This window comes from Periplaneta americana, chromosome 9, assembly GCF_040183065.1.
Source record: "Periplaneta americana isolate PAMFEO1 chromosome 9, P.americana_PAMFEO1_priV1, whole genome shotgun sequence".
NCBI classification, from domain to species: Eukaryota; Metazoa; Arthropoda; class Insecta; order Blattodea; family Blattidae; genus Periplaneta; species Periplaneta americana.
In genome coordinates this window covers 118415637-118431755 of record NC_091125.1, presented here as the reverse complement: position 1 = coordinate 118431755, position 16119 = coordinate 118415637, and the positions used below count along the sequence as shown (strand labels likewise).

Sequence of the window (16119 nt, the reverse complement as noted above, 5' to 3'; positions counted from 1 at the left end):
CGCATTTGTTAATGTTTAAGAACTTCACCTGACTCTATAAGTGATACATCAATATTTCATTGTGTTAGAATCTCATTTCTAACAGCAGCACGTAAGTTGAGACATGCATTATAAGGTCTGTTTCTTCCTCATGAACTGAAATCACTTTTGTGTCACTCCTACTTGCTCAATAATTATACATAAAGAGACGTCTTAACTCAATATCGCTATGCAAATATAGAAGTTCTCTCCACAAGAAATTCATCAGAATTGAAACAGCTAACTTGAAGTACAGTACAATCTCGATTATCCATTTTAATGGATAGGACACAGTGAATGGTTAACTGAAAGAAAAGGATAATCCTTATTATAAATATTAATGGACTTAAATCCATCTGGCGCAATTTAAGATGCTTTAAAGAGCCAGTTCTTTTTTCTGCATTATCCTGCAACTAATTTCCTTTTTATATCTATTGTAAGTTCGCTAATTACTAATAAATATTCGAGTGCAAGGTGGTGCAAAGTGAAATTTTTATGATAATTCATGGAAGTGAAAATACTTATCTAAATTTGACACAGAAGCAAACGAAAATAACACATGCAGCGAAGTTATGCTGATCGTGGTAGGCACGATTTAGGAAGTATAAAAGAGTAGCTTAAGCCATTACAATACTTAAAAAGCCCTCTTTTTTTTGGTGATGGATAATCTGCAGAACAGTTAATCGAGGAACAGATACTTAGTATTCTATTTATTAATACCAGCTGTTGCATCAAAAGCCCATAAGAGTGTCTTTCCAATACAAACTATAAAGCAATCAGAAAGAACAAGTTCAGTCAAGCATGGTCAGTACCTCATGGCTTCTCACACAAGATCAGAGTTCGATTTTCTGAAAATTAAGCGAGATTTATGGAGCACAAAGAGCTTATCCGATAAAGTTACTCGAACTAGTTTGCTTTTCCCATTCAAATCATTTCATCATTGCTTTATTATTTCCATTCCATCTCATTATTTCTAGAGAATCCAATAAGAATATTAAATAATTGTTATTACAATCAAAAGAATAGTTTGTTACTGCCCAAAGATTTTTTATTATTTCATTATTTATTTAAACTTAGAATGTTCTTAAACTTTTCAGTTACTATGTAGTCTGCTGTAGAATATCGATATAATTCTTTTTCTTAGATTTATATGATCCTGTGTTATAGTCATGTGGTCTAATGAGTCATATCTTAGATTTGTGATACAGAATGGGTACTGATTCGAGTCGTCATGACAAAAGAAATTTTCTCATGAAATTTTGGCCAGTATTACATAGAACTAGTGCCTACTCAGCACCGTGATGAATTTGGGGAGTTACAGTGAGTAAGGAATCTGGTTTCAAAAAGCCAACTATAACGAAATGGGGGAAGATCATCTTGCTAACCACACATTACTCCCATACTGGTTATATGATCATTCACCTCTGCTGAAGCATGTGAATGTGTGGTCAACTGTCAGCTGGTAGGCCTTGGTCCTCCATGGGCTCTCACGCAACAGATGTATTGTTGTTAGATTTATATCAGGATTGCCATAGCATGGGCAAAACTAACAGTCTTGTAGATACTCAAATACTGCCAATTCCATATTTGTAAATAATTTAATCTAATTTTAACAATTTTTAAGCATAAGCAAGAAATCCTACGAGATTCTTACTGCTTGTGGTAAACATGTACCCACTTGTCATGAAAGCAGTAAAATGTCACTTTTAGAGACAATGCAATTATTCTATTTAAAAGAGGGAAGTTTAGCTAAAAAAAATGTCAAATATCAAATTTTAATCATCTCTAAAACTCATATATTACCTCTCCATTTTTCCATTGTTTTTCTCACTAGATTCTCTAAACTTCCAGGTATACATACAGTTTACTTATTTCAATCTTTATTAGTTACTTATTGAAAATCATTGGAGTTTAACTACATTGGAGATCCTCAGAAAATTAAAGGTTCCTGATAAGACTCTTCAGACAATTGCATCAACCATTTTAAAATCTTCAGTGAACATCATCAATCACCATCTCTATTCATCTTTATAAAATTCAATGTATATTATTTACTTTTAATAAATTTTTATCGTTTTGATAGCCACCACATTTGTCGCAAGAATATTTATTCTTTTTTAAAATTTCATTATGTATTTTTTTAACATTAATTTACATTTTCTTTTTTGTTCATTTGAATTGATTAGGATGCCGATATTTTAAATCCAAGATTTGAACGGCTATCATTTCGATGATATTCTCTCTCCAAGCAATTTTCACGCATCTCCCATTCACAAACCATCACAGTACTTGTGACAGAAGAAACAAAATGAAATGAACGCAATTAAATTAAATTGAATTAAAAAATAAATTTTTATCTAATTGGATCACATAAAAGCATCTGAAGAAAGGTAATTATTGATATCACTGTTGTCATAAAGATTATTATTCCTAATAATATTTGGCATGACAAACACTATGGACTTAATTCAATGTGTCCTCCTCATATCTTTTGACATAATGGTGTTCACAATGACTAAACCGCATTTCAGAAATGTTGCCATTATGCAACTATTATCTTTAAATGCCCTTTCTGGTCACTCTACCTACAATAGCATAGAGATAAAGGTGGCAAGATGAATGCCGCTACTGACCCTTTCAAGAATTTCACTCTCATTACTACAAAAAAATGACGTAATTTTTAGGTTTTTAGAACATCTTTCTTGTTTCAATTCTAGGGAGACTTCAACATCTGAAATTTGTCACTCAGTCACGTTAAGAAGGATAACCTACTCATCTGGGTATATATGCCAAAATCGTCTTGACAAAGGAATGAACTGTCAAAAAATGATAAGTATAATTTTTTTTAATCCCTCAAAATTCGAAAACTATTTTCTATTATACTGATTAAACAAAACTTTAGTGATTTGTGTACCATTAGAACTGATAGTATAAAAGTATGCAAAAACCTACATCAAACCAATGTAAGTATTATATTTGTTATAAAACATAATTTGAAAGCTCAGTTCTGGCAAGTAAATTTTACAAAATGTTAATGAAACTCAGAAAAAATAAGAATATAATATGCAGTATTTACTTTCGTCTGCTTCTAACAGCTTTATATTATACAGTATCTTATAAAATCTGTAATTCACACAATGTAAAAATTGTCACATTTAAATTAATTAGCCACAATTACAATAGAGATTATGTAAAAACATGGTTTCTTAGAACGCTAAAACTTTCATGGAAAGAGGTCAAAGGAAAAAAGGAAACTGTTTTCAAGGACTAAAGTTATTAGTTCCTTATATATACCTGAAAAACAGCAATTAAAAACGTTTTTAAAATACATGTTACGAATTGTAACAAACCCTTTCGGAATATTTCATGTAATACACTAAAGACATTATTGTTAAAAAAAGCTTGCCAAAATGTTAAATGTTATATTTTGAGTAGTGTGTTCCTTTATCTCTAGTCTTATTTGTCCTGTAAACTTCGCTTTGTCCTTTGATTGTATTTGAGAACACATAGCTTGTACTCGTATAAGTGTTTCAATTTTTGCTTCTTTGAATGCACTTTTCAGCTACTTTTTTTTCTTCGAAGCATTTCGTATGATCTATGTCAAAGTAATGAGAAAGATCATTCTGATTAAATAATTCTCAAGAAAAAAGTAGCATAAAGGCATTCTGCCAAGTTCTGACTGAAAAACAGTCCTGAATTACCAAGTCATCTTCTACTATAGACAGTAACACACAATAATAAAATCAAGACTACTACCGAGTGAAACATATCACTTATTATTTTCAACATTTTTTATGATTGTGTGTCTTTAGCTCTTACATATTTTGTGTAAGTAGTGACATTATGGCAGTTTATATCTTCTTGCACTTATAAGACACCACAGGATATACATGTAGCTGTCAAAAGAAGATGTCACAGAGAGATGCAAGAACAATGTGAAGTATACAGTACGGTACAATTTTTATGAAAAAAACTTCGAATTGGAAACCTCTGATTGTATACATTGAAATATTTGTGTTAATACAAAATCAGAGGTAACAATTTTCCAATGTAAAATTAAAACCACAAAACCCATTGCAGTTAAAACGCATATGCAATGATGCTGTTTAATAGTTTATGCAGGTGTTAAGCTTATTTAAGGAAGCTAGTATTCCTAGATAAAATTATGAACTGACAAGTGTTATTTCTCGTAGAATCAACATGAAGCAAACACTTCATTTTTCAAACATTATGTTGACTTTACATTTAGAAGAACTTCACTTGTAAATTGCTTTGCTATAAAAAATATTGTTGTACTATTTATTACATATTCACACATGCATTAAAATTACATTAACTAGAATTAAAAAATAGAATATACGGTATTATTGGAGTGATTAGAATTGTGGAAGTAAGAATAAGCTTGGAATGGAAAACTATATGTATTTGATATACTGAGAGAAGTGTCTCTTAATAAAATAGGAAGCAAGCTAATACAAAATGAGTCACAAAGGTTGGATTCCATTTCCATAGCTGGGAATAAGTGCATCATAAATTTCGAAAAAGAAATTCAACATGCTTAAAGAACAATGAAGACAATTCGATTAAAAGCAAAAATTTTCACAAAATGTACAAGTTCAAAATTTCGCTATTTGGTCCAAAACAAGCAGTCCAGGTGAGGACGCACAGACTGGTTTCCGAGATAATTCCACTAATTTGTGTTTAAATCAAGAAGATGGGTACTAGAATCAACTGTATTCAAATCTTTGTACCAGTTAAAATAAATATAAATACATTATATGCTGTACTACAGAATAACAAACTTATTCACAAAATACTTAACATTTTGAAAACTTTGATGCTGAAACATAAAATACATTACTTAAATAAACAACCTTTAAGTAACACTAAGTTTCTGCTCTGCCTATAAATTTTACGTATTCATTCCAATTGCATCAAAGCAAATACCGAGATAATATCCCAGCTAATTTGTCACTTAGTATAAGATGTCAGGCCTCACACCTGGAAAAGCTGATAATGTTCTTATTTGTAAGTCTTTAAGTGATTGTGGAATAGGGCTGCCAACTCTAGAGGACGAAATTCAGGACACATTAAAAAAATAAAAAAGCATGTAAACTTATAATGAATTTCAATATAAATACATTTGTATTTTGACGCTCAATTAATCAATTAGAATTATCTTCGTGTTATTATTTGGTTGTAGTGGTGTAGCCCTATATTAAAGAACATGCCATAAGTCTGTACACATTTAAAAACACAGGGGCTGATAAGTATACATGTCTCTACACTCACTACATTAACATTGTTTGAAAGAATACTTGTTGCTCCCTTTGTTTTTGTTTATTAGTTCTTTGTTTGTTGAAATATAATCAAAAAATTCTCTACACGACATATTAAAGTTCGTCTTTACTAAGAGTTCTGATTTTACAAGTTCTGGCCTCATCCAGTTCCTCTCATCAGTTCAGATATTCTTTATTTTTTTAAAAACTCGCTCCACATGAGCATTGCTAATTGGAAGAGCATGCATGTGTTCAGCAATTTTCTTTAAGTTTGGTACACTATGTGTCCTCATAACAGTGTCCCAGCGTTCTTGAGGAGTTGATAGATCTTTCAATAGCCAATACTCTTGGTACAAGGCATCACCATTTTTGAAGTTCAGTTCTATATTAACATGCAATATATTCACAATTTCAGTAAGGGCACTGAATGTGAAAGTATCATTAAGACACAGAAAAGTGATTTTCTTAAGAAGTGAAGAATAGTAAACAAATCATTTCTGCAAATAGTCAATGGCCCTCTGATATACATTTAGTGCTTCCTTCTTAAAGAGATGCACACCAGAATCACTCAAGTTATTCAAATGCTGATTTACTACCATGCCATGTCACCAATGAGAGCCACAAACTCGCTTCTGTGTTCTATCCAAAGAGCTTATAATAATTACAAACTCTTTGCTTCTATTCATCAAAGAATATATCGTATAATTATAAAATGTCTTTGGTAGCCATTGCAAACTATGTCGAATCTCTAATAATGAAATATCAATATGACATTTCAAAATATAATATTGCAATGAACAAAATTCCGGACATTAAGCGTCCTGAAAACAATTTAATTTTTTCCTGCATAGAGGACTGACTTCTTGACAATCTGGAAAAATTCCGCACAGTTGGCAACCCTATTGTGGAACATAGGAACATAAATTGTGTTCCTAACACAATACTCAAGGGGTCAAATCCAGAGATCTGGAAGGCCAAGGCATGAGGCTTCCTCACCCATCTACCACAGGAACTTTTATTCAAAAAGCTACAGATTTTATGTGCCAATATGGTGGTTTATGTAATTGCAATCTGAAATAATTCTCAGGAAAATATTGATCATTCTGAGTACTGACCACTGTTGTAACATGCTAAGAAATTAAACATCTGCAACTGGATGTATGAAGAAAAAACTGAACCTGGGTTCTGTCTCAGTGAAGGTGAGATTTTTCACTAGTCATACCTTGCAGATTAACTCCAAGGTCCATTCAGCCTTCTATAAAATTGAGTATCGGGTTTCATATGCAATTAAAAGGCAGTTCGAGTGTAATCCTGTCCACTTCAGCCATTTCTCATAACCATGAATGCATGGAAATTTTACCTCTCTACCTCTGGTGCTCTTGAACAATGTGTATATGGTTACCTGCTCTTCATTATTCTAACATACATAACAATGCTATGTACATATATGAGGACGGGTACAATACACCGGGCTGTAATATATTCAGAACTGAATAGCACATGATCCACAAACAAGGTAATGTAAATTGGCAGTTCACTAGCCCAGGTGTAGAAAACGTGTCTGTTCATATGCTCACTAAGGTGAAAGGTACAATCATCACTCAAAATCAGTTTAATGTCTGCAGTACTAAAATTAAGTGTATATTTGAAAATTTACAGGCAGTATAAAATCATGAAGTGCTCCTTAGTTAAACATCATTTATTTCAGTAATGTACCTTATTTGGTTTCTGAACAATAAATTCTTGAAATAATTTAGTGCTTTTTAATAAGGATGTAGAATCATGTGTAATTAATCACACTACTAGACACTAATTAGTCCTAAATCAAATTTAAAAAATATATCTTTCCACAAATTAATTCATATCGAGCTATCAACACAAGAAAGAAGTTCAATATTCCATGACTGATAGTGATAGTGAATATCAACACTTCAGAAAACGTATATTTATAATGTACAACTGGTAGCATGAATCTTAGATGTTAACCTTCATTACAGAATTACTGCACACAAATTTTTCAAATTTAGATTAATTGAATGACAAAAAATTACGTTCTCTATTGTTTCCTCATTACAACTGATTATAATTCATGATCGAATTTAATACATTTTCACAAGTTCAGCTTTTAAATATAAAGAACTAGACTTGCAGAATATTACATTTGTAATAATGTTTTATCAAGATAAATTCAAACATACAGAAATTTACTAGAATGACAACTTCATTATGATTATTTACTAATCGGAAACCAGTCTAACAAAAAACCATTTAAACTGTAGATGAGAACAATGCAAGCAGTCTTCTAGAATCCAAACTACATGAACAAAAACTACAAATTTGTATTCTTTTTTGTAATGGTTAATTGATTTTATATGCAATGCTTGGTAAAGATTAGTCACACAGCTGGAATTGTCAAGTAACAATGGTGGGGTCAAGCCGGAATCAGTAAAGCGTGAGCACAAACAAGCACACACTCCATTAATTTCGTCCTTACTTTTTATATCACCATTGATCCAAATGTCCTCAGCTTTAAAAAAAACAGAGAAAGAAACATAGTTTAGCATAAACTTGTACCAAGTGACAGCAGCATATGCACAGACAACAGGAAATGTCTCTCACTGCTTCATGTTCAAAGTTTTACAAATCAGACTACATTCAAAATTCCTAGTAGAAATTAACATAGAAAACAAAGCAACAAACTTTCCGTATTAGTAAACAACATCTCATTAACTTTTATAATCTTTTTTTATGTATGGTACTACTGTGTTTCAAAAGACAACAGGCAGTTAGGCCTACTCTGGAAGTTCAAAATGAGGAATATTGTTGGTGCTTACATAAAAATGTAGTAATTCAATATCAGCACGGTTTTACAATTGAAAGTTTAATAAAAACCATTGTATAAATATGAAGCAGAATTTTTAAGTACAATGGAAAGCAAGCTGCATTCCAAATTTATGACAAAAAATAATACAGAGATAAGATATACATTACTAAAAACTCTAAACTAGCCCAGCTTGTACTCGTTGTTTACAGGGAGATAGATATGTAGCTCATCTACTATGTGACTGCAATGCTGTCGCTCATCAAAGAACACTCGTCTTTGAAAAACACTTTCCTAACTTGATGAACTGTCCCAGTCCATAGTTTGATCGAGTTCATCAAGAACATTAAGCTACTAGACTAATACAATACCGTATTATGAAAGGGAAGCGCAACAGATCTTTTAGGTTGCAGTGCTAGTGCTGTCAATGTTTCCCTCTTCATTTAAATTCAATTCAATTTTTAAAATGTCTAAACTTTAATGCTTCGTAAGGAATTTAAATGTTTGGTGAACTTTCAGAATTCATGAAATGTTGTATGTAGAAATTCGATGAACAGTACAACAATGTATACATAATTTCTCATTATACTGACAAGATTATGTATATAAACTGAATTTTGAGATATTCACTTTAAAGATAGGAACTGTTTTCAGAATTCATAAATGAAGAGGTAGTATGAGGAATTCCACAGGAACATATTCATTATGAGAGAAAATTCTTGTCTCTTTTTTTTTTCATTCGTCAAGAAATCACTATCCTGAACAACGCAGTTTTGCCATTTTTCCAGAAATAATGTTAATGCTATGTTTTATTTAACGACGCTCACAACTGCAGAGGTTATATCAGCGTCGCCAGATGTGCCGGAATTTTGTCCCGCAGGAGTTCTTTTACATGCCAGTAAATCTACTGACATGAGCTTATCGCATTTAAGCACACTTAAATGCCATCGACCTGGCCCGGGATCGAACCCGCAACCTTGGGCATAGAAGGCCAGTGCTGTACCAACTCGCCAACCAGGTCGACTCCAGAAATATAAATGTGTCTTCAGAGTAATACTCCATTCCAACAACCCATAAACATTAATATACATTATTGGTCTCGAATTTATTGTTGACTTTGCCTATGATCTTTATGAAACCAAACAGATAAGCTAGAGGTTCCAAATCTGGATTTAAGGAGTCTGATTGTGTATATAATAGTGTATTTGTGTATTATGCTAAGTTGTGCTAAGTATGTCTCCTTGAACTGGTATTTTTGTAATGAGTTGTAGTGAGAAAACACTAGCCAAGTGCACAGATAAAGTATCTGAAGTCTAACACAGTGCATGATGTATCTTCTTCAGAATATTAAATAGCATCATTGCACTGCATAACACAGGTTCAAAGAGTAAAAAAAAATGGTTAACACAAAAATGCGTAGTCTCACATTCTCACATTCCACATCTCTGAGCAAAGAACATCGAGAAGAATGGATAAGGATTTCTGCCTCACCCACCATAATATTTGGATATAACATCGTGAGTCTATCAACTGATTGGTTTCATCAAGCCAAGTGCGAGTCAATCGTGAGTCTACCAACTGTTTGGTTTCATCAAGCCAAGTGCGAGTCAATCATTTTAAGAAAAAGTTTCCTATTATGTTGTGCATAATTTATAACAGGATGTATATGTGTGTGTCAGCCAGGATACAGTAGTGGTTACATGAAGAAGTTTAAAGAAAGGTAAGACGTTTCTCTCGTAATGATTATGTTCCTATGAACCAATTTTTTTCGATTATGATATTAAGTTGCTCATCACCTATAGTACGATTTCATAAAAGTGTTTGATCAAACTTCAGAGTTCACTTACAAGGGAAGTGTCCCAGGTTGTGTAGCTTGAATTTAATGAAAATACATATTTAAGCTAATTTCCATTTGTTAAGGAACGTGGTGATAAGTAGTTCGTTTCGCTTTTCCCTCGTTTACGAAATGTAATGACTTGAAAATCGATGTTACTTATGCTGCTTCTTGCATACACTCAGATCCTCATAGTTCTGCAACATCGTATCACAGCTCCCGCATTAATGCTGTAGTCTATTTTCTTTTTCTCTTACACTTAAAGAGTTTCAGTATTAAAATTAAACAAAAAATGAAACTCTAAATAATATATCTTATAATGATATAATTGCAAGAAAGAAATATACAACTTGGAAATACCTAATTAATTTAACATTGATATATTGCAATATTGGACTCCAGAAAACAGACAAGTAAGAGAAATTCTTTCTGCTCTTAAAATGCTACAAGGGCTTCGTAAAGAGGTAGTTTTTCAATGGATACCCCCACACTGTGGAACAGCAGGTAATGAGAAAGCTGAATTCCTGGCCAAACATCAAACAAACTCAAAATAATAAAATCTCCTTTCATGCCTCAAAAGTCAGAATCAAACACATAGTCCAGTCCTTTTGTAAACAGGAATTCCTGAAGAAAAGCGAAGGCAAACCTTGAAACATTCTGCTAAACAGTAATAACAGATTTACCACGAAAAAAGGCTGTCGCTATATTTCGCTTGACCACCGGACATGATTGTCTTGCCTCTCATCTACATCGGATTAATATCTACCAACATCCACAGTGCACCTCTATAGAAATCAGAACTCTATCAAGGATAAAAACATTTGCTACAAAGCCCAGCAATAAAGAAAATAGATGTTGATCTACCATCGCAGCTCACCAAATACTATTGGGACGCTCGCAGGAGAATGTAAGAAATCCAAGATTCTTAGCATTGGTCAACAACAACATATTGTTATGTTACAAAATTAAGCTAGCTGCTTACTGAAATTAATTTAAAAACATGGAAAATACCTCACAGAATTAATATAAAATAAATAGCAGTAAAATGCAATGAGTTAAATAAAATATAAAACAACAAAACGAGATGATAGCCATTTTGTAGACGAAAAGGAGCCTAGGAAGAACCACTTGTAAGCAAACACTGCAACTGAATTATGTTAATAGAGGTTCCTGTATACATAATACACTTTTACTTCTTGAAATTTGTCTTAAGAATACGAATATTCTTACAGATTCTTCCTGAATATATCAATATATGTTCGATTATATCAAAGAAACTGGTTAGATTAACTACAAAGAATGGAATCAACACGTTTACCAAAGAAGGCATTTCAATATGAACCTAAAGGCACTGACAATGAGGTAGAAAAAGACCTAAAGAATACTGGTCACATCAAGAGCATCTTGAAATACAGGAACAGGCTAAGCTGAACTTGAACGGTTCATGATGATGATGATGATGAAGTTTAGTTTTATTTCGCAAATAAGCATGAAGTACTAAATAGTCTTGTTACTTTTACACACAAATGTAATGCACTGAAGCAAGAGCAAAGACAATGATTTAATAAAATGAGTGTCACTGAATAATATTTACTTTCTCATTATACATATTACACAAGTTTATTAAATTATTCGGATCATATTCTTACAGATCTCTTTCTTTTCCAAAGATTCCATGATATACAATACATAATGAGTGCCACTTTCAACAGCTGACATGCTTCAAGCCACCACCCAATGCTTAACCATATCCTTTCTGATGTGGCAACTTCAGAGACTTCAAACAATCTTGTCTATTAACAGATATGAGGTGCTGCGAGTAAATCAACATATAATTACCGGTATTATGAAGGAAACATATGGTCTTTACTGTTTAATTTTGTACCATGTCTTATGTAATAAAAATTTCAAGAAGAAAATCATTCCAGCTAACTATGAATAATCATCGTTTTACGTAATTTTGACACAAGAGCTTTCATTACTATTATACTGCAACTGAAGTAAAAATGATAGTATTTCTTGTCATACTTTATGCTGAAACAACTTGTAAATTCGGAGTATAAAAACGATTTCACGTCAGGAACACTTGTTTTCAACATCAAAGATGTTCAAAATATGTATGTGATCATCTAAAAAATATCGGAAATTATTTTTTGTACTATTTGAATATTTTCTCTATACCTTGTACAGTAAAAGTGTACAAAAATTACAAAACGTCACGAACATTTTGATTTTCACTTTGAAAATTCAGATTCATATTCAGGCAAATTCAAATGGAAATATGTGCTTAAAAAAAGAATACTGAGGAAGTTTTCTTTCTGTACCTCAATTTCTCTTGCCATAATTCTACCTACTGCCTCAATCACTACTTCCAATTCTAGAAAATAAGCCTAGAAACATCTGATCAATGAAAAAGACTAGAGAAATTTTCCCTCATGAAAAAAAGCCCGTTCCCAGTATTGAGAAAATAAAAGCTGAAAATAATAGTTTCAATATATTATTTTGGACTTAATAATCACGTGAGATTTAATTTGTCTCATGTTATTACTTACAGGTTCTATCCTCATGGATATATTGCTTGAGAATGCGAACTGTAAGTCGTTCTGATATGTCAAAGAAATGTTATAATGCGGATGTCAAATCCAAACTATTATTGACAGTCTAGTCAACGTCATAGCCTGAAATCTCATAAGAAAATAATTATTGTACAAAGGTTATTAGTATGAATTTCCTAAGATCCTTCACCATGCTATTCAAAAAACAGAAGACAACTTTAACTTTACTTACAGAAGCTCTTGATGTCATCCTTGCAGTCAGTGATGATCTGCTGGTGAGGGCTTGACACTTGCATTTGATGGCGTTTTGATCTCCGTGGCAAAGAATTGTCATTCTCCTCTGCAATGTTCTGACCATGTCCATCCAGCAACATGTTGGCGTAGCTGTGTGTAGTAGATGCCTTCAATCCAGATGCCGGGACTCCAAGGTTCATGTCCACATCATCACCCAACAATGGGTGTTCTAAAAAAATTCATTACACATCAAGACGACGACATTTACATTCTTACCACATTACACAGCAATTAAAATAGCAACTATATTAAGTTACCAATGATCAAAGTTATAAATTTTCTGCTGCTAAAGCTTATTACCTATTCTAATCTCTACTTCCAACAATATATAAACACACAACAATAATTCAGAACTTACAATCATTATTTCACATTCTATCCCTCACTCAATCAATACACTTGGTGATGCAGCTGGCACGCACACTTCAAGAATCTTATCTACTACCTACCATTCGAGAAAGAATTGACAATAACATATTCAATTTTGTATAAACGTATTTCTTTAAGCCTAAAATTTTTGCCACAAGAAGTTCTTGACTGACAGAATAAATCTATAGATAGAAATTAATTTCTCTTATATAAACTTTTTTAGAGACATACAATTTACGCCACTTCATGCATACTGGTAAATTTTATCTTATAAAACAAATTAAAGCAGAAAAATATTAGGGACGATTATGATCACTAAGTGTATTAAAAAAAAAAAAAAGGATAATTTATTCATATTCAGAATTACCTTCACAGTTTTAATTACTCCATCTTCTTGTGAATCAACATCTTTAACAGGTTTACAGTCAAAGAGCGCAATTGAGATGGTTTCCAAGAGGAACACCAAGAAGGAGAATATGGCTGGACTAGGTTAAGAGGGACGTCAAAAGAAGAGGAGATGAGTGGCATGAAATAGATGGAACTCAACTGTGGAAGGATAGGAAACACTTGAAACTCTTATGAAAAAACTCGACCCTCAAAAGAATATACAAGCTAGTAGAAGAGAAAGAAAAAGAAGTACTAAATTATATTTAATGATAACATAAATAATGTATAAGATGTTATTGATGCCTTTTAAGTATTGCATAATGACAGTTTCAATATCAGGAGAGATGAGGTGTCATCATTTCAGCAGATCAAAACATTGCAAATAGTAAAGGTATTGTCAGACCATCAGATCTGTGCACCTTCAGTGCTGTCGTTGTTCTTGGAAAAGTTAGTGCCTGTACTCCATTCAACCCGCTTTCCTCTCACCACGTCAAACAGCAGGCCACGAACCTTGCCAAATAGGGATGTTGCCAAACTTCCGTCAAATAGTGTCATGTCTCTTGACTATTGCTTATTAATAAATAATGTGAGGTTAATTATTACTTATTCATAATTAAATTTAAGTTGGTCTAATGACGCTGATTGACTTCTACATTATTTGGAGATAACTGAAACGTCGGCTGGAACAATGTTGTAAGTTACAAAATTTTCATTTGGCGTGTTTCCGTGTAATAATGTTATATGTCATGTTACCTTGCTATACTCCTTGGCTTGCAACTGTCCATCAATGCAGTACGTGAAATATGTCCACTCAAAAGTTTGCTACCCTCATAAGAACAACGTTATACGCGTACACATTTTTGCTGCTCCTGTAAATTTCACCAAATGTAACTTATAATGTTGTTCCAGCTGATGCTTCAATTATATGATTACAGTGAATATTTGTTGGTTAAATGGAAATTACGTGAATGGAATCTATTTCGTTTTTAAGGAGAAATGTTTTTGTCATAAATACTTCTCCTTCACCTCATTAGGTTTGGAACGTGATCTTGAAGTCCTAATAAAATGATAAAATTGTAGAAATGAATGAACACATAGTCATGTACCCTCCTCCTTTCTCATCCGGGCTAGGGACCGGCTATGGCGAAGTTACTACATGCTACGATCTTATTTACATACTATATAACATAACATATTGATAATGTTCAGAAGTTCTAATTTATGCTTATGGAAATAATTTAAAATTTACATATTTACAAAAGACCAAGACTTGTGAAATTAAATTATGGTTTGTTTAATGTCAATCGCAACTGCAGAGGTTATATCAGCATAGGCGGTGTGCCGAAATTTTGTCCCGCAGGAGTTCTTTTACATGCCAGTACATCTACTGACATGAGCCTGTCGCATTTAAACACACTTAAATGTCATCGACCTGGGCTGGGATCGAACCCGCAACCTCGAGCACAGAACGTCAGCGCTATAACGACTACACTACCCAGGCCGACTAACCAAGACTTGTATTATGCATGAAATTACAGAGGGCATATCCCGGACATATCTGAATCTGAGTCACTACTATTGCTCCTGCTGCTGTCTTCACTCAAACTGCTAACAAATCTAGCTACTTCCTCTTCTATTAATCTGTCCTCTCTATATAATTTATATCTCGCTTAAACTAGATTTTATGTTTTTACTTGCAACTTTTTGTTTTACAAACCCCACACGTACTCAATAGGAATAAGGTCGCAATGATATGGTGACAACCGCAACATTGTATGACCATGTTCATGAAGGAGGTGGTCAGCTATATAAATCACTCAGGTTTATTCCTTTTCACAATTTGCAACAATTCTGCTTTTGTCATATCTTGCTTGAAGGTTATATAATTCATTCGCAGCCACTGTTGAATTTCTGCCTTCTTGTTTGCAGTACAAGGTGTCCAAATAATTGTAACCCCTTTCTCTGTTAGGTTATTTGAAGGAAACTTTTTTAAGTAAGCTTGAGCTCTTAACGTTGAAAAATGACAGCTGGAGTGTGACTTACCTAGCCTCCGAACTTGGCTCTCTATGCTTCCATTAACCTGTGAGTCTAAGAGTTCAGCGTCAATGAGGTCCTGCTGCTGCTCTGTCGTCACATTCAGTGTTACATCCAGAGGTAAAGTGCTGCCATCTCGAGCAACTGAGTGATGTCGCACTCTCAAGTCACCTTCTTCTCCCTCCTCTATTACGAGACCTATAACATAAAACATGTCTCACATACTAGGCTTTGTGATGTGTAACTATTTTGTGTTGCACTTTACACCTGAAGTGAAGTTAGGAAGAGTTTTTTCATCATTTTCACATGATTTTATTTTTCTGCTTTTCTGAGTTAGTTTCCTTCTCTAAAAGGTGATATCATAAGTTGACTATGATATAATGAAATCATTACACTTACTGCAGGGTACATTTGAATTCCCTGACTTGTTTTATAAAGTCATGTCTTCAGAGGCCAATATCATGCAGTCTTAATAGCATTTAACTAGAAATATAAGTAAAATTACAATAATATCAGGCCACACTTTTC

The 16119-nt window shown here is 33.0% G+C and overlaps 1 protein-coding gene across 7 annotated transcripts in view; it reads right to left on the bottom strand.

The window, feature by feature from the left end:
• Positions 1–16119, bottom strand: part of LOC138706428 (PR domain zinc finger protein 10-like) — a 93181-nt gene that overhangs the window by 56637 nt on the left and 20425 nt on the right. For 6 of the 7 annotated variants that reach the window (XM_069835721.1, XM_069835725.1, XM_069835723.1 and 3 more), the window contains 3 exons: positions 15601–15789; positions 12740–12970; positions 7792–7824 (listed from right to left, as the gene is read on the bottom strand). In XM_069835721.1, the coding sequence (XP_069691822.1) occupies positions 7792–7824; positions 12740–12970; positions 15601–15789 (453 nt within the window). The remainder of the gene's footprint in view (positions 1–7791; positions 7825–12739; positions 12971–15600; positions 15790–16119) is intronic. The other variant, XM_069835724.1, reaches the window with a different exon arrangement.